This window comes from Ananas comosus, linkage group 1 (assembly GCF_001540865.1).
Source record: "Ananas comosus cultivar F153 linkage group 1, ASM154086v1, whole genome shotgun sequence".
NCBI classification, from domain to species: domain Eukaryota; kingdom Viridiplantae; phylum Streptophyta; class Magnoliopsida; order Poales; family Bromeliaceae; genus Ananas; species Ananas comosus.
The window spans coordinates 15,884,499-15,904,776 of NC_033621.1; the positions used below are offsets into that span (position 1 = coordinate 15,884,499).

A 20,278-nucleotide genomic window follows, 5' to 3' on the forward strand; every position below is an offset into this window, starting at 1 on the left:
GTGTTATGGACACTCGTGCTCAACTTTGGCTCTGTCGAAGAAGCCCTGGTTGATAGTTTTGGCATTGTCGCTCCTGGAGCCCTTCTAAACTAGATTTCAAGTAGCCTCGACGTGCTTCGGACAACGAACATGAGCTTTGGCGCATCGAGACCTATCAGCCGGTACTACTGATTTCTCTCGGAAGTCGAAACCTCGAGGTGTTCGGTAACAGGTCAACTTTCCTCATTTCTATATAAAATTGCAAATAGTATATAACTAGGGCTTTTATGCAACTTGAGCCTCGTGAACTGCCTCGAGCAACGTGAGATCATTGTTTGTGATCTTTGGATTGGTTGTCCAAAGTTCGGTGGCCCTCGCGAGGTAAGATTTGGATTCTGGTGCGTTTTTCGGTAAAACCGCCTGCAGAACGCGATTTTCGATATAGGTTTCGCTTTTTATTAATGTGAATGCTCCAGGATTCTCGCTGAGCTTTGTTGGCTGATTGCTCTCGCTGTCTCGGATGTTCGGAGATAGCGGATGAGCGGTGGAGGGTTTCAGTGCCAAAAACGGCATATCCCTGGAATGACATTTTTGGGAATCCGGAACAACATTATTTTTGTTAAAGTTATTTTATAACACAATAGTGTGCACTTGCTGTCCGAACACTTAAATGGGTGCATTTCGGGTCAGTTGTTCGTTTACGATGTAAATCGGTAACTTCCGAGGTACTTAAGTGAGTTCGGAAGTGTTCTAGTGAATTTTTTGAAACTTTCGGTGGTTTCGGGATTATGAAATTGGTGTTTTCGAGTCGCCTAGAGTTAGGCCTTGACTTGTGGATCTCTCGTAGGTCTGGTTGACGATTGATGCTCTTTGGGTGTTAGGTGCTTCGACTGTTACAGGTGTGTTTCAATCCGAAGTCGATACAGTGGTGCTAACTCGGTGATGTTCTTTATTTACTCTCTTTTTATTGATTTCACACATTACATGATGAGCACTACACTACTAGACTTTGCATTACATTAACTCTACCTTTGCTGATTTGTATGAGTAATATTGTGTGCTGTGGATGATGTAATCGGTGTTGCACCGTGCAAATAACGGGCAGACTTTGTCTGAGTGGGTAGCGGAATTCCTGTGTTTGTGGCGAGTCTGTTCCGTTCATTGGGCAAGGTTATATTTAAAAAAAATGGGCACTTTCCGTTGATTTGTTTCCAAACTGGCCATTTTTTCGAAAGGGTTTATCAAGAGGCCCTGGGGTGTGACAGATTAATATGGTATTAGAGAAGTTACAACCACAAATTCATTCACAGGTCTTTAATTAAACTACAAGTTAGGCTGACCCATAGGAAAATTGAGGGTGTATAGGCACGCAAGTGCAGGGTATGTTGGGCTCGAGTCCCGATGAGTTGAGTCGAATCGGCTTATTTTACTTAACTGTGACTCTGTGTTGATATACAGATGCAAAACCATCTAGCGGTGTGCAGATGCATGCATTTGCTGGCATGAGTGGTGGTGACCAGTCGGGCATCGAATAGCTGGGCGATACTCGCACCCAGCAGCTTAAGGCCCAGGTGGTAGGTCTGACGGGCCAGGTGGCAGCCCTCACGGGGTTAGTACAGTAGTTTATGTAGCAGCAAGTGGTAGCTGCTGCCGCTCAGGACCTACCCCTTACGCAGGTCACGATACCTCTATTGAGACAATACTTGTTGCCATGTTGCAGCTACGGATGCTACCATGACCACGATGACTACTTTTGCTGGGGGTGATAACCCTCTGGCAGCGGAGCCGGCTCGTATCAGTTCAAGAAATTTGATCTGTTGAAGTTTTCTGGTAGAGGCGATGATCCGTGGGCTGTCGAGAAATGGGTCATACAGATGGAGAAGTTATTCTGAGATCTGTATATCGAGGAATAGGAGAAGATTTCTCTGGCCATCCATTTCCTAGAGGTCGAGGCTTATAATTGGTGGCTGCAGCTTCCGAAAAAGCAATACGTCACAGCATATCCATCCTGGGAGGAGTTCAGGGAGCTTCTTTACGGCCGCTTCTTTAAAAAAAGTAACAAGCAGAGCCTAGAGCGGGAACTTGAGCGGCTCAGGCAGGGCAACGGTACCGTGGCAGAGTATGAGTAGGACTTCTTTCTCGTCATCGAACTGATCCCTTTTGTGGTCTGCAATGAGTATCATAAGGCGAGGTTGTTTGCAGGGGCTTGAAGCATAGCATCTGGAGACTGATTCCGTCCTATGACGCCTTGACCTTCAACAAGTGCCTAGATCGGGCCTATATGATTCAGAACGACATAGACGAGGCACAAGCCGAGTGAGAATTGATAGAGAAAAATAGAGACAAGAAGCGTCCTCATTCCAAATATGCGAGTGGTTCTTCCTCTAGTAAGAGGCCACCCAAGCACTGTCGCACCTAGCGGTTAGCTAGGAGTACGCCTTCAGACAGCTGCCGGTAAGGTGATCGACCTTGCGTCATCTGTGGAGAGGGGTACGAGCACCCGGTGAATACATGCCTTTAGTGACAGGATCACTGCTTCCGGTGTGGTCAGTGACAAAGCTAGGACTTGATTACGAGGGGGGCCAAAATACATACAAATTAAAATTTTAGCAAGTATATAAAATATACCTAATCAAAATTTTGATGAGAAAATATATTGACTAAATTGTTAGTGTAAAAAAAATATTACCTTTTTTTATTTATACTTAACTTTTTATTATTTTATTTATATTATTTCACTCAAATAACTTTGAAATTTACTAAATCTAATAGTAAGTCAATTAATAATTTAATTTCTTAATTTTTACTAAAAACAATTGTGATGATTGATTATTATTAGTTGACCGAGCTATTAACTTTAATATAATCTTTTTAATTAAATAAAAATTCATCTAAAATAATTAGAAGTTATGAAAGTATGTACTAAATAACAAAAATTAAAATAAATTTAGAGTTGAGAAAGTATTATGTTTGCGCCATAATTGCCCTAGGGGCGGTAGGTCGGCTCAGAGTGCTGCTTCCCCTCCTGCTGCTTCGCGTCGAAATTGTGGGGCTCCTATTGTTGCGTCTATGTTCACATGTTGAGTTCTCTACCATCCCTAGAGAATGCCGGCCTACATTTTTATTCATACAGTAGGAATGTAATGAAGCCATGCATGCATTGTGAAATTAAAATAGCATTTTGATATACATTTATCGCATGCATGCATTTTTACTCATACCGCATAGGTAGTAAAGTTTCTCATTTTAAGTAGCATATGCCTCTAACATGCATATCTAACATTTAAACTATCATGCGACAATAAATCACTTGTTTTAGCTATTAAGTCTTTAGACATAAGAGGTGACCAAGTCACTTCGGTGCAATGCAATCCACCTCAAAATGCACCTAATTGTTTGTAGTCACTTGCAATTAGGTCTTCCCTTGGGCTACAAGCTTTTACTCCAAGCTTTCTTGCCCTAACACTAGAAAAATGGTTCGTTATCATTTTCGAACTCAAACAAAGTTCTTGAAATTAAGTTGCCCCATATTATTTCCTACCCTCCAATTAAGGTTTTAAAGAGAAATAATTTTTAAACTCATCCAATACAAAAACCATTTTTTAACCTAGGGTTTCCAAAATAATAGCAAAACCCCCAAATCTCATGGCAAATCTCCATCATTTGTGGTCTAGATTTGCTTAGGGTTTGCTAAAACCCCAAATTCATGATCAAAATCCAAAACTCTTAACTCCCAACACTAAGAACTCACCTCTAACCCAAGCTTCTTCTTGCTCCAGGAAGCTTACTTGTCAATTCTAAAGCCTTCTCCAAGATCAATCCCTCATTTCTCCAAGTGTTGGAGAAGTGTCTAGAAAGAGGAATAGGAGAAGATAGTGAGAGAGGGTGTTCTTGTCTTCTCACAAATAGGGGAGGAAAGGGGCTGAGGTCCCTTTTAAATGGGTTCATCTGAAATTATAAAATACCCCCAAAATATACATTCTGCGAGCGGAGGGTCCGGATCCGGAAGCAAGGTCCGGACCCCGTAAGAAGTTTCAGAATTTTCGCAGCTAGGGTCCTGATCCTCCATCAAAGTCTAGACTTTGATACTTTGATTTGTATCAAGGTCCGGATCCTCAAGTCAAGGTTCATACCCATAAAGTCCAGCAGCTTAGAAATGAAATTTTAAAAAATTTTCATTTTCGCTCCTTAAAGCTCTAATTCATTTCTAATCATTTCGAAACCCTCGAAACTCATTTCCAAACATGTCTAAATCATATCTAATTGTCCTTCACCCAAGTTGGCCAAAGTTTAGTATATACGATATCGAAATTTGGTACACCACATCCCTCCTTCTTTAAAAGGAGTTTCGTTCGCAAAACTCGAACCATAGCTCGACTCGAATTAATGAAAAGGTGAGGGAAACACTCCTTCACCGAGCTTTCCAACTACCAGGTAGCCACACATTCATCCTGGTTGGTCCATTGGTGCGGTTCTGTAGTTCTTTTACTCCATAATCAAGAATGCATATCGGAAACTCTTCATATGACATGTTCCCTTGAAGCTCAAGCAGCTCATATTGAAAGACATGAGTTGGATCATGTTTATACTTGCGGAGTATGGAAACATGGAAGACATTGTGGACTCTCGTAATCTTCGGTGGCAGTGCTAGTCGATATGCCAAAGGCCCCTTAAGCTTCAAAATCTTATACGGTCCGATATATCGGGGACTCAGCTTGCTCCGAACTCCAAATCGCTTCACCTATCTCATGGGTGACACCATCAAGAAGACGCGGTCGCCCACTGTGAATTCTAAATCTCGTTGACGCTTGTCTGTATAACTTTTTTGACGGGCTTGCGCCATCAATAATCATTGACGCACCAAATGGGCCTTTTCTTCTGCATCTTGCAAAATATCAGGTCCCAAGGCCAATTTCTCGCTGACCTGCGCCCCTATCCTAGCTTTGCCATGAACTGGTGAAGATTTCGTGGTCTATTGTGATTCCTCACGGATAGGGTTTGGGGTGCGTGTTCATACAGCAGGACCAGGTTATGGCTTACATGTCACACAACTGAAAGACTACGAAAGGAACTACCTGACACATGATTTCAAGCTCGCGTCAGTGGTGTTCGCCTTTATGCTATAGAGGCACTATCTCGATGGGGCCCACTACGAGGTGTTCACGGACCACCAGAGCCTAAAGTACCTTTCCATCTAGGAGCTGAACCTCAGGCAAAGGCGGTGGCTCGAGCTCTTAAAGGACTACGACCTCTCTATCTAGTATCATCCGGAAAAGGCAAACGTAGTGGTGTACGCCTTGAGCTGGAAACAGTTATTAGCTGAGTTGTCCTTTATAATTACTAAGCAAGACTGCTTGCTGGAGAAGTTCCGTTGTCTAGAGTTGGAGGTTGTACCCACTAGAGCCACTTGTTACGAACTTAGCGTTTTTGTTCGCAAAGTCCGTGCGGTGCCCACCTTTCTTGCTTGAAGATGACAAGCCTTTGTCCCTATTGCTAGCCCGGACCTTCGCGTCCTACGACTAAGTATGCAAAGGGAATGAAACAAGAGAAAGAGGCAGAGGTTCTCTCAAAAAACCAAGTACTATACTACTTAGAAAAAGAGATTACAGCATACAACACATTCTCTCTTGTGTGTTTTGGCCTTAGCCAACCCACTATTTATAGGCTAAATGATACATTGAACCTAGCCACATAACTCACCCACTATTTCATAGTAATGAGCCCTCATAATAGTCAAAAGCCCAAGAGTCACACCATAACTCATGGCAGTTTTGCAACCTTTGATTTTTTCACAGCGGGTTGGGTTTGGGTGTCATTGACAACCCAATTCAACCCGTTTTCAACCTGAATTAGCTAGCAGATTTGGGCCAGGGACCGGGCTGTCATAGAATTATTTTGAGTCCTTGACACCCTCCTCCACCTAATGCGCAGGCGTCCTCGTCGCGCGCTGCCTCTAAAACTTGTCGATGAGCGCTTGGTACTGCCAAAGTGTATCCGCTTTCTCCCAATTAGCCTCGCTGTAGGGGAGATTCTTCCACTTCAAGTACTCAGGATTCGGCGGAACTCCACATCGCCGAATGAGTCAAGTGTCCAGGATGGACTCTGCTTGCTTGTCGAACGACGTCACCATGGTCGCAAGAGCTCGCTGCGACACACCTCGGCTCCGATCCTCCGCATCTTCGTTGTACAGCTTCAACCTGCTGTCATGAAAGACGGTGGATCTTGAGGTTCGCATGCAGCTGCAGCTTGTAGGCTCCCTTGCCCACACGCTTGACGACGGTAAATGGGCCTTCGTACTTGCGCTGCAGTCCCTTGTGCACCTTCCGCAAGGCTTTGAACTTCTACGGCTGAAGCTTGACCAACACGCGGTCACCCTCGACAAACTCCCGAGCCTGCCGTTTCTCGTCAGGCCACTTCTTCATCCGTCGTGCTGCTTTCTCCAAGTTCGCCCTTGCAATTTCACCTTTTTCCTGCTAGTTAATAGTAAACCGAAGAGCAACTGGGCTGCGGAACTGCTCTCCCACAGTAGCCGTATGAGGGGCAAGTGGTTACTGCCCGATCGCCAACTCGAAGGGGTTGCACCCTGTAGACTCGCTGCGCCGCAAGTTGTAGACAAACTGGGCGATATCGAGGTGATGCACCCAATCTTTCTGGTTGGCACTCATATAGTGCCGCAAGTACTCCTCCAACAGAGCGTTCACCCGCTCCGTTTGCCCGTCGGTCTGTGGATGCCAACTGGTGGAGAAGAGCAACTCCGACCCCAAGATTTTGAACACCTCGGTCCAAAACTTGCCAGTGAACCTGGGGTTGCGGTTGCTCACGATGCTCGTGGGAATCCCCTAAAGCTTGACGATGTGGCTGAAGAAGAGGCGTGTCGCTTCTTCAGCCGTGCAATTGGCCGGTGTAGCAATGAAGGTCCCGTACTTGGAAAAACGATCAACTACCACCAGAATGGACCCAAGCTCCCCCACCTTTGGCCAGACAGAGATGAAGTTAATAGAAATGCTCTCCTACGGACCGCTGGGCACAAGTAAAGGCTCGTGGAGTCCGCCAGGTCGCTGGTGCTCAATTTTGTCTTGTTGACACACCAAGCAAGTTCACACATAGGCCAGTCCTCGTGCATCCGCGGCCAAAAGTAGGTGGCCTCGAGCAAACGCCACGGTCCGCTTTTGACCTGGGTGGCCTGCCCACTTGGAGTCATGGCACTCCTTGATGAGCTCGCGGCGAAGGTTGCCCCACTTGGGCACGTACACCTGTCGCCCCTTGGTGAGGAGCAGCCCGTCGCTCAGCCAAAACTTTCGCGTTTTGCTCTCCTTGACAAGCTGCACCAGATTTTGAGCGATAGGGTCCTCATCAATTCCTGAACGAAGTCGATCGCGGAGCATCCGGTTAAGCTGCCACACGACTGCAAGTTCAGCCTTGCGGCTGAGAGCATCAGCCACGCGGTTTTCCTTCCCGGGCTTGTATTGCATCTCCATGTCGAACTCCGCCAAGAAATCCTGCCATCTCGCCTGCTTAGGTGACAACTTCTTTTGCGATTGGAAGTAGCTCGTGGCAACATTGTCGGTGCGCACCACAAACTTGCTCCCAAGCAAATAGTGTCACCAAGTTCGCAAGCAATGCACCACAACGGTCATTTCCTTCTCCTGGACGGTGTAACGCCGCTCGGTGTCGTTGAGCTTGCGGCTCTCATAGGCGATGGGGTGCCCATCCTGCACGAGGACACCGCCAATTGCAAAGTCAGAGGCATCAGTATGTACCTCAAAGGTGCGGCTACAGTCGAGTAGTCGCAGCACTGGATCCTCCGTCACCGCTCGCTTTAGGTCCTCGAATGCCTTCGCACATTGAGACGTTCAAACCCACGAGTGGTTTTTCTTCAGCAGATCCATCAACGGGGCTGCTCTCGCAGAGTAGCCGGCAATGAAATGGCGGTAGTAGTTGACGAGCCCAAGGAAAGATCGCAACCTGGACACCGTCGTTGGGGTCTCCTATTCGCAGATGGCTCGCACCTTCCACTGGTCTATGCGAATAAGGCCCTGGCCTCTCCAGTGGCCAAGGAAGTGCACTTCTTCTTTCGCGAATATGCACTTCTCCTTCTTGACGAACAACTGGTTCTCCCGCAGCACTTGGAAGACGGTTCGCAAGTGCTCGATGTGCTCCTCCAAGGTGTTGCTGTATACCACGATGTCGTCGAGGTACACTACCACAAAGCGATCGAGATAGGGATAGAACAGCTTGTTCATGAGTGTGCAGAAGGTCGCTGGTGCATTCGTCAAGCCGAACGGCATGAGAAGGAACTCATAGGCCCCGTACTTCGTCACACGTGGTCTTCTTCTCGTCTCCTTCCGCAATCCGCACTTGATAGTACCCAGAGCGAAGGTCGAGTTTGGTGAAGTACTTCGCTTCGCCCAATTGGTCGAAAAGATCTGCAACCAAAGGAATAGGGTACTTGTTTTTGATCGTTACCTTGTTGAGCGCTTTGTAATCGATACAAAGCCGCAGGCTTCCGTCGCTCTTCCGCTGGAACAAAACTGGTGCTCCGTAAGGTGCTTCCGATGGTCGAATGAAGCCCGCATCGAGGATTTCCTTCAACTGCTTTTGCAGCTCCTCGAGCTCTGGCGGGGCCATTCTATATGGCGCTTTCGCTGGCGATTTGGCTCCTGGCTCGAGCTCAATAGCATGATCCACCTCCTGCCTGGGTAGAAGTTGCTTTGGCAGCTCCTTCGGCATGACATCCTGGAAATCTGCCAAGACCGCCTTAATCTCCGCAGGAAGGCCCTCCTCCTCGAGGCCCTTGTCGCTCACCTCGCGGATGGCCGCAAGGTAAGTCATCTAGCCACGGTTCACACCTCTTCGCAACTGCAATGCAGAGAGGGTTTGGGTGCTTACCGTTTTCTCCTGGCTGGCTAGGACCTTGCATGGGGCTGCCTCGTCCATGATGCTTAAGGCCCCAAGGTGTGGCATCGGAACCGCCTTCGACGAAGCCAAGAAGTCCATACCTAGTATGACTTGGAAGTCGTTGATGGGTATAACGGTGAAGTTTGCGGTGCCTCTCCATGGTCCCACCGCAATGGCCACGCCCCTAGCCACGCCCGCAACAGGTTGCGTCTCAGAGTTGACGGCCTTGATCCTGCTAGCATCCTTCTCAAGTGGAAGGCCTATTCGTTTGGCCTCCACTTCGGCAACAAAGTTGTGAGTGGCTCCTGTGTCCACCAATGCTCGTGTGGCTTGCTGCTGCTTGCCAGCCTCTGAACCGCATTGACGAGCCTGAGCTTGCCCATCTTCGTTGGTTCTGCATTGCCCTCGCCTTGCTCGGTCTGGACTGCATTCACCTGCTTTTTCTTTGGGCATCCCTCGCCCAATGGTTCTCGCTGCAAACGTAGCACGTCAATTACTTCGGCGGCGGCACAGGACCCCTCTTGCGGCCCCTGCGCTCCTTCTGGTTGCGACGGTCTCCTACACCTTTAGCCTTGCTCACTGTGGGTGCCTTACTGCAAGTTGAATCCGCCCGCTCGCACTCTGGTAGTTTTTCCGCCAAGGCAATTGCGGAGGCCACGTCCTTGACGTCGCGCCCCACAAGGTCCTTGTTCGCCCAAGGTTGGAGCCCGTCGAGGAAGAAGAATAAGCGATCTTCATCCACCATGTTAGTGATGGATAGCATCAACTTGGAGTATTCTTTAACATACTCCTTGAGCGTTCCTGTGTGTTTGAGCCGTCGAAGTTGCTTCCTCGCAAGGTAGTCGACGTGCTTGGGGTAGAACTGCGCCTTGAGCTCGCGCACAAAGTCCTCCCACGTCTTCAAGCTGCATTGGTCCTTCTCGGCCTCTACAGAACGCCGACGCCACCACAGCATCATGTCGTCAGCAAGGTACATAGACGCAGCCTGGACTTTCTCCTCATCGTCCAGCCGCAACGCCTTGAAGTAGCGCTCCATGTGCCACAAAAAATTGTCGATCTCCTTTTCATCGCGGGTACCCCTGAAATTTTGAGGCTCAAGGACACGTACCTTCGAAGCGGACTCTCTTTGGGGTTCATGGCCACGCGCCATCGCTTTCTCAAGGATCGTTACTCTCGTCTTGAGGTCCTGGACCTCGTCGACTCGAGCTACAAGCTCCTCGATTAGTTTCTTTCGCTCCTCGTCACGACGAGTCATGTTGCCTTGGAGCTTTTCGTGTTCGCTTCGAAAGGTCGTCATGGCAGTAGTGACGCTTTTCTCTATGCTGTGAACATCTTGGTTAAATGAGTTAAAGGTATCAGCCATTTTGGTGTACATTTAACCCATTTTTGCTATGATGTCCTCCAACAGCGCAAGGCGGTCCTCCAAGGAAGCAGAATCCCTCGTGATTCGAGTGGCTCTGCTCTTGCTTCGCTTGGAGGGCTGCTTTGGAGGTTCACCCCCAACATCGACAATTCCCGCATCGGATGACGACATGGTTCCTTGCTCGAACTGGCTCTGATACCAACTGTCATGGACTTAGCGTTTTTGTTCGTAACGTCCGTGCGGCGCCCACCTTTCCTTCTTGAAGATGGACAAGCCTTCGTCCCTGTTGCTAGCCCGGACCTTCGCGTCTTGCGACTAAGTTGCAAACGGAATGAAACAAGAGAAAGAGGTAGAGGTTCTCTCAAAAAATTAAGTACTACACTACTTAGAAAAAGAGATTACAGCGTACAACACATTCTCTCTTGTGTGTTTTGGCCTTAGCCAACCCCACTATTTATAGGCTAAATGATTCATTAAACCTAGCCACATAACTCACCCACTATCTCATAGTAATGAGCTCTCATAATAGCCAAAATTTCAAGAGTCGCACCATAACTCATGGCAGTTTTGCAACCCTTGATTTTCCTACAGCCGGTTTGGGTCTCCTTGACAATCCGATTCAACCCATTTTCAACCCGAATTAGCTAGCAGATTTGGGCCAGCGACCGGGCTGCCATAGAATTATTCTAAGTCCCTGACACACTGCCCAGTTGTTGACCTTGGTGGTGCAGCCCACCTTGGTTGATCGGATTTCGCTTGGACGGCAGTCAGACCCGTACTTCCAGAAGATGTGGGCGAATATCGAGCAGGGTAAAGCGGGGGGCCTCACGATCCACTCAGACGGCTCTCTTCGCTTTTAGGGCTGGTGATGTGTGCCTGATGATTTGGAGTTGAGGAAGGATATCCTATCCGAGGCACATCGGTTCCCATATACTGTGCATCCTGGCGGAACCAAGATGTACCGTATACTGTGCATGTGGCTCAATGCTTAGTGTGTCAGCAGGTGAAGGCTGAGCATGAGCGACCAGTGGGGAAACTGCAACCACTTCCGATGCCTGTATGGAAGTGGGAGTAGATTACCATGAATTTTGTCACAGGTTTACCTTGATCACAATGAGGTCACGACGCGATCTGGGTCATTGTGGACCGATTGACGAAATCGGTGTACTTTCTACCGGTGCATACGACTTGGTCCAGGGATCAATTGGCATAGGTTAACATCAATAAGATCGTCCCGCTTCATAGAGTGCCGATGTCGATTGTGTTTGATCGTGATACTAGCTTCGTATCCCAGTTTTGGAGGAGCTTACAACAAGTTATGGGCACGAAGCTCAATTTCAGTACTCCCTTCGATATGCAGAGTGACGGCCAGTCTTAGCATGTTATTCAGATTCCCGAGAATATGCTCCGAGCGTGCGTCTTGGATTACGGTGATGGATGGTTCAAGTATCTACACTTAGTAGAGTTCGCCTACAACAATAGTTACTGGGTGACCATTGAGATGACACAATATGAGGCATTGTATGGGCGTCGATATCGTTCCTCTATCTGTTAGGACGATGTCGGTGAAAGTCCGGTGATCAAGCCGGACTTCGTGGAGGATGCGGAAGTCGAGGTTCGCATTGTGAGGTAGCGGTTACTAACTGCACAGAGCAGACAGAGGAGCTACGCGGACCTGTGACGGCATGACCTGGAGTTTCAGGTCGGTGAGCATGTGCTGCTCAAGGTGCTGCCATCTAGGGGGATCAAGAGGTTCAGTTTGTGGAACAAGTTTAGTCCATGGTTTGTTGGACCGTTCGAGATCCTGGAGCGTGTTGGTCCCGCAGCGTATAGGTTGGCTCTTTCTCCAAGTCTCGCTCGGGTACATAACGTATTCTATGTGTCCATGCTTCGGAAATATATTTAGGATCCATCCCATGTTATCAGCCCTATGACTGTTCAGCTGCGGGAGGATCTGAGCTATGATGAGGCTCTAATGCGGATATTGGTACGTGAGGTGAAGAAACTAGGAAATTGGAGTATTCCGTATGTAAAAGTTCAAAGGGAGAACCACAAGCGCAAGGCTACATGGGAACTTGAGTCGGTTATGCGGGAGCGGTATCCACAGTTGTTTGCGGGAGCAATGTACTCAAATTTCGGGGACGAAACTTTTTGTAAGGGGGGAATGATGTAATATCTGAGATTTTGGAAATTGAAAATTGTTTAAATTCAAATTTAGAAATTGAAATTATATGTTTATATATTGAGCCGGAACTCCGAAAGAGAGGGAAGCTTTTCTCATGAATCGACGACTGTTTCTGACGAAACAAAAATGTACACTTAATGGTTTGGCAGTGCGGGACATCCTGGTATTGTCCATTTTTGGTTTTGGCAAGCTGTTTGCACGAAAGAGCATGAAATATGAGACGGGCCTAAATGTAAATATTCATGTTTTTCGAAAAAGTTCCAATATTTCATGCACCAATTTGCGTGAAATCGGACATAAAGGGGCCTCTATGTAAAATTCATTTGCAGTGAGGGACTCAGTTAAAAATACTGTGGATTAATACTGTGGATTGAAGGGGGTTTGATGCAATTTGGTCAATTTTACATAAGAGCAACTAGGGTTTCTCGAAACCAAACACAACCTTAAACCTCCCTCTCTACCCTCAGCCGCAACAGGTGACCTCCCATCTATGCCACCGCCAATCCTTGACCGTCGGTGACCCTCCCTAGCCGCTAGAGACCGGCAAATACCCACCAAACCTATCTCTCTCTCTTCCCTCTCAAGTTGATATCACCCGATCCTTTTTTACCTCGACCGGTACCGCCTCGAACCCACACCGCTGACCTCTCGGTGGTTCGGCGACACTGCCTCGATGCCTCTGTGTGCTGCTGCCCCTGAAAGCGAGCCCTGGGCCTGATCTTTAAAGGCTCGGGCCGCAGGTCTTGTGTGGCCGTCGTCGCCGCCGCCTCCTACCATTGCCATCGGACTTAAGTGGGCCCCAGGAGTCCGCCGGTGCCGCCCAGACATTAGTGGGCCGCCTTTTAGCCGGAATCCTCGACTTTGCCGGAATCCTCGACTTGAACTTGAGCCTCTTTGTTTTCGGTCGCAACTTCTTGAACGCCACTGCCACTGGGTCCTGCTGCTAGCAGGCGATGCCGCTGGTCATCCTCTATCGGTCGTGCCTCTCCTGTCGACGCTCGGGTTTCTTGGCCGTTGGAATCTTCAGTTGGGTTTCTCTGTTCCGATCATCCGGGTGGTCGTCGACTCTCCGAAAGGTGAGCATGGACATCCTGAGGTGTCATGGTATGCACACTTTCGGTTTTGTCGAAGAAGCCCCGATTGATAGTTTTGACATTGTCGCTCCCGGAGTCCTAAACCATAGTTCAAGTAGCCTCGACGCGCTCCTTGGCCTCCGTTACCACTCCAAACAAACACGAGCTTCGGCGCATCGAGACCTATTAGTGAATACTGCTGGTTGGTCTCGGAACCACGCGGTATTTGATAACAAGTCAACTTTACTCTTCTTCTATATAAAATTCCAACTAGTATATAGCTAGGGGCTTCTATGCAGCTTGGGCCTTGCGAGTTGCCTTGGGCAACACGATATCACTATTTGTGATCTTTGGACTGGTTGTCCAAATTCCGGTGGCCCTTGCAAGGTAAGATTTGGATTCAGGTGCATTTTCTAGCAAAATTGTTGGCAGAACGCGGTTTTTGGTATGGGTTTCACTTTTTATTAATGTGAATGCCCCATTATTGTTGATGAGCCTTGTTGACAGGTTGCTCTCGCTGTCTTGGGTGTTTGGAGACTGTGAATGAGTAGCGGAGGGTTTCGGTGCCGAAACGACATTTCTAGGAATCCGGAACGGCGTTTTTCTATTAAAGTTATTTTATAACACAATTGTGTGTTTGTTGTTCGGACACCTAAATGGGTGCGTTTCGTCTCAGTTGGTCGTTAGCGGTGGAAATCTGTACCTTCCGGGGTACTTCAGTGGGTTCGGAAGTGTTCCTGTCGATTTTTTCAAAAATTTCGATGGTTTCGGGATTGTGAAATTGGCGTTTTCGAGTCGCCTAGAGTTGGGCCTTGACTTGTGGATCTCTCGTAGGTCCGGTCAACGATCTGATGCACCGTGGGTGTTAGGTGTTTCGACTGTTATAGGTGGGTGGCTCGATCCGAAGTCGGTACAGTGGTGCTAGCTTTGTGACGTTCTTTCCTTACTCCCTTTTTATTGATTTCACGCATTACATGATGAACACTACACTACTAGATTTCGCATTACGTTTACCTTTGCTGATTTGTGTGAGTAATGTTTTGTGTTATGGATGATGTAATCGATGCTACGCCGTGCAAATATAAGGAAGACCTCTATCCAAGTGGGCAAAGGAATTCCTGTGTTTGTGGCTGGTCTGTTCCGTCTTATGGGCAAGGCTATGGTTCAAAAAAAAAATGGCACTTTTCGTTCACTTTGTTTTCAAACTGGCCCTTTTCTCGAAAAGGCTTTATCAAGAGACTCCGGGGCGTGACAAATTAAAAGTCTATGACATCTCAATAGTGCCACATCAGATGGGAATGGTGTTGTGATTGGGTATTAATAATAACTGGGCTTAAGCATTTTGGACCAGTGATTTGGGCGTATGGGCCAAGTCGTTACATTTGGTATCAAAGTCAATCACCAGCAGGAAGTGTGTGACGAGTTTCGGCCAAGCCAAGGTTTGAATGACAAGGTGTCAGGCTATGCGAGGGTTTATATGACAAAGTGACAGACTATGGTAGGGTCTGGAGGACAAGGCTAGCGAGACAAGTCTCACATCACCTGATGATTTTGGGCTGTACGTATGATAGGACTGATGAGGACGTTAAGGCCTAAATGCGGGGAGTTTGTGTCATCTCAATAGTCCTACATCGGATGAGAATGGGTTGTGATTGAGTATATAAGAGTTCATGAACATAAGTAATTATAACTGGGCTTAAGCATTTTGGGCCGGTGATTTGAGCCCAACGAGTTTTTATTGCTAGTTGGCCGGGTCGTTACATGTTAGAGGAAAGAAAATTGACCCTTTGAAGGCTTCTATGATATCTACATGGGGAGTTTTGAGTGTTTTACGATTATTTATGGTACTGCTAATTTTTTTAAGGCACATATGAAATTATAGCTCTGTTGTAATTTTCATGTTTTTCTAAATGATATGCGGGACAAACTTCGGGAACTGAATAGTTAAATTGGAAATTATAGATATACTGGAATTATGATTAACTTCGAGGACTAAAGTTCTCATTTTTCTAAATTAAATGCTGCGTTTCTTTTCCAAAATAATTTCAATTTTGGTTACTCGATGTATTTAAATTTCTATCTCAGCAAAGATGTCCTTTTTTTGTGTGTGTTTGTGTGTGGGTGCTTGTTCTACTGGAGCCATACTCTATATGATGTAGATATTTGAATTTATAGGATGTAGGATCAAAGGTGAGTGATGTAGTTTTGGGGAAGGAAAAGCCCATGGAAGAATCTACTCCTGAATATGAGAAGCTTAAGCATTACATCTTTGAACTTGAAGATCATCTGGCTGAGGCACAAAAACAGGCTTTTCGCCTTGTGAAGAGGCACCGAGGTACTGAATCTCTTTTGTAGTGTACATATAGAAAAATTAATATTTGTCTTTTTAACCCCTGCTTTTATGTTTCTGATTAATTTACTTTTGGAATATCTGCTAACAGAGCTTGGACAATCTTTATCCGACTTTGGGAAGGCAATTAAGCTATTGGGTTCTTGCGAAGGTGATTCCCTTGGAAAAGTGTTTTCTGAGCTTGGTTCTAAGTCAGAGTTGTTATCAATCAAACTACAAAAGGAGGTAACTGTGAATTCTTTAGTAATTCTTCTCACATGTAAGGACATGCTTAATATGGAGTTAAAGCTTTGGGATTAAGTGTTTTCCAGGTAATGTTACCGCTGTTAATAAGGAAGGTGGGGGGAAGGGGGGAGAGAGAGAGAGAGAGAGAGAGAGAGAGAGAGAGAGTAGAAGGGAGAGAGGAAGGAAGTTGAGAGAGAAGGGAGAGAAAATCATGGAGAGGAGAGGTTATTTTTTTTTTTTAAAAAGAGAACGTCGAGAAATTTGGGAGATCGAAACTTCTGCACTCATATATCTTTTATCTTCCGCTCGTTGAACTTACCCTCAGCAGGTTTACTTATCACGCCTGTTCCCTGCCCTGAATGTTTTCATTTGCTGTTAAACCAATGCAGTTATTAAGAGCTGAAATGTTAAAGGAGTAATAATTCACCCTTTTAACCCCATAACAAGCCTGCCCTAAATGTTATTGTTACAATTTGTTTGATAATATTGGCCATGCCAACATCCTTTTGCTTCAGGCTCACAACCTTTTGATGAACTTCGAAGAACCATTAAAAGATTATGTACGAGCTGTGCAGTCCATCAAGGTTTGTGTTCTCTCTTTTTTTTACTAACCAAAGCTCAAAAAGTTTTTGATGTGTGTGTTAATCACGTGTGCAAGCCATAGTTGGAAACGACTAGTAGCGATATTTTGTTATGTATGTTTTTTTTTTTTTTTTTTTTTGCATCAATATTATGATATTCATGTCCTCGACAAGAAAAATGTGTGTTTATTAAAGCTAAGATTATTACTCATCTTTGTGTACATATTTTCTAACAGGCTACTATGGCAGATAGAGCCAATGCTTTCAGACAGCAATGCGAGTTGGCTGAGACAGTCAAGCTGAAGATGATTAATATGTAAGTTTGACCATTTTCTTCAGAAACCTGTTATCTAATTTAGCATATATATGAAGTTGGGGAATTCCATAGTAAATTGTAGAGTCATCCCAAACTTGCATCCTTCATACTGTCTTTTTTTCTTTTTCTTTTTCTTTTTTTTTGTGAAATTGTATAAAACTAACCTAATCTTTGGGTCATTTGGAAATGACTAACCAAATGACTAACCGAACTTCTAAATATTTTAATACCTGACCTTTTAAGTAGTTTTATAAGTAATTGTGTGCACCTGGTGTATCCAAATATCTGTACACCATGCCTTTGTTTTCGAAAATGCATCTCATGTTGTTAATTCAATTACTGAATTTATAATTAAAAATGCTGCAACTCATTGGATGGTAGAGAAGACCAAACAATTAAATGAAATGAATGATCAGTAAAGGTGTGTTAAAGAAGGGCAAAAAGCATACCCTCATGAATTCTATTGATGATGTTATATAGTACAAGAGATGAGTCTAATATACTAACAATGCCTAATATAGTAACAATATAACTAGGTAACTCATATCATATAATCCTACTCTAAATATGTCGTAATATATAGTATCCTTATATAGCATGAGATACTAAATATATCGTAACATTCCCCTGCAAGCTAAGCATCCGGTAGTCGGATGCGAATATTGAGCCGCAACACCGAAAACCGAGAAGGCAACAAAGGCTTGGTGAAAATATTAGCAAGTTGCTTATCAGAAGAGATGTACACCAAGTTCAAATTACCAGACTGGACTTTCTCACGTAGGAACTGATGGTCAAGCTCAATATGCTTCGTCCGAGTATGGAGAGCCGTATTAGCCGCAAGATAAGTCGTGCTGAGATTATCACAATAGATGCTGATGGAGCGCCATAAGAAAACACCAAGGTCACGGAGTAAACGGCGAATCCAAACTGTCTCAGCAAGCGTATATGCCACAGCGTGATACTCCGCTTCAGAACTGGAGCGAGAAATGGTGGGCTGTTTCTTAGCAGACCAGGAGATAAGATTGGGCCCGAGAAAAATGCAGTAGCCAGAAGTAGAGTGACGTATATCGGGACAACTAGCCCAATCAGCATCGGCAAACGCCACAACAGAAGGATTGACACAGCGAGAGAGTGGAAGACCATAAGATAGGGTCCCTCGAATATAACGCAGAATACGCTTGACGGTTTGCATGTGTGGTTCACGAGGCGTCTGCAAATACAAAGCAACAAAGTTGACAGCATACGAAATATCCTGTCTCGTGAAGGTGAGATACTGGAGAGCACCAACAAGCTGACGATAGACATAAGGATCATCAAGAAGACGTCCCTCATGAGACGAGAGGCAAGAGGCCGGAGAAATAGGACTAGAGACAGGCTTACAATCAAGAAAGCCATGGCGTTGAAGTAGTTGATGCGCATATTTGTGCTGAGTCAGATAAAGACCAGAAGAAGACGGAGTAACCGCAATGCCCAAGAAATAATGGAGCGGTTCGAGATCCTTCATAGCAAACTCACGTTGTAGGGTAACAATGAGAGCCTCCAAAAGAGAGGAGCTGCCAGTGATAATAATATCATCAAGGTATAAAAGAAGAACGAGAGTGCCAGAAGAGGAATGAGAAATATGTTAGAAAATTGTGTACGGTAAAAACGCAGCGGAAAAAGAAATCAAACAAATTTGATTTTGAAAAACTCTCGAGATCCAATCTCAAAAAACCACGCAATTAGGATCCCTCATGTTCTTTAAGATTAAAGAAGAAAGTAAGATCGAATCTTTACCTTTTTCGCGGATAGATCTTCATCTCAATTTGATGATCGTGGAATTGGGTTCTCTTGAAGCCGCACACACGTCCGACCTTTATAGGTATCCACACGAGGTTCTTGATTTGATCGATGTCCTCACCAGGGTGCTAGCTTCCTTGCAAAAGGACGTCTTTTTGCTAGAAGATGGAAGAGAGAGGAGAAGAGAGACGACGGCTAGGGTTTTCTAAAAACTCCTGTATTATTATATAGAAGAATATAATCCTCTATTTAATAATATAATAACCATTAAGGATAAGTACAAATCTAGATTTAAATTTATCATTTCCTTAATTGGTTAGATCGATCAAATCCTAATTTGATTCGATTTGAACTTTATATTAATTTGATCATATCAAATTAATAATACAACATTTGCACATAAGTCCTCTTATAATTTACTAACTATTAGTAAGTCCTCTCTAGTAACATTTACACCTTAATACCACTAATTTGTAACAATTACAAATTAGTCTAATTATCAACATATTGACAATTAGGTCCTCCGATTCAATAATCGCGATCTAACTATCCGATCAATCACAATCTCTTATGTGTGTGACCCCAGAGGTTCTATTCTATATGGTAGTGAGATATATTTTGATCACTATCAACAATATCATGAAACTCCTTTCAGTGGATCGGAACAATTTCAACTCAGCCCAATAAGAATTATTAATCATCTAGATAATTCTCATGAGTCTTACAATCCACCAGTGACGCCTAGCAGCATGTAGTGGCATTCCAGTAGAATGGAATAATGAACCTCTTGGTGCAGTTACCGTGTGATACAATCCTTCTATCATGAGTCCCGACTAGACGGAGGTTATGGAATAACTCGTCAAACCCCATCGTCTGTCATATGTTAAATTTATTCGACTCGAGTTTCTAATATCGGAAACCCTTTTCCGCTATTTATTCTGCCCTGGCCAAGGTCTTCTAAACTCGGTCTCATAAATCACATAGGACTAACACCCCTATCTACCAAGGGAGATAGATTCCATCTAAGTGCGCACCCTATTCCTACAATGAACCTACTGCAGCCAACATGCACCGCAAGGACCCGAATGGCTAGGGACCAAGTGTATGTACAGTCAAACTACAGTAACCTCATTGTGAATAGCGGAGGCACCGCAGGTCAAAGGAGCAGTCACACTACTGCAACACTGAGTAAGTCACTGACGAGTGAGTAGACATCCAAGTGACTTCTCGCGTTGGCACGCTCGGTATCCTTGTTCTCTAACAACCACCTGCATATTCGCTTCAGTGTCCTCACACTATCGATTCGAGACTCGTCTACCGAAAAAGGGAAGCGACCTATGCACCAATCTCGCCGGATCAATCACCGTCCCCGTGATGATCCACTGATCGGGAGCATTTAGGAATTAACCACCAATGACACGTCTCAAATTCTCAACTCTCGAGAATATATGTCATCATCTTATTAATTCCTTGGACGATTCATGGACACATACACAACATGAATGGAAATAAAAATCCAAATTTGTTCA

General features: G+C 45.4%; 1 protein-coding gene across 1 annotated transcript in view; it reads left to right on the forward strand.

Moving 5' to 3' along the window:
- LOC109715885 (sorting nexin 1) overlaps positions 1-20,278 on the forward strand; it is a 51,786-nt gene that overhangs the window by 7,071 nt on the left and 24,437 nt on the right. Inside the window, exons 6-9 of the mRNA XM_020241107.1 lie at positions 15,674-15,833; positions 15,940-16,073; positions 16,589-16,657; positions 16,891-16,970. Of these exons, the coding sequence (XP_020096696.1) occupies positions 15,674-15,833; positions 15,940-16,073; positions 16,589-16,657; positions 16,891-16,970 (443 nt within the window). The remainder of the gene's footprint in view (positions 1-15,673; positions 15,834-15,939; positions 16,074-16,588; positions 16,658-16,890; positions 16,971-20,278) is intronic.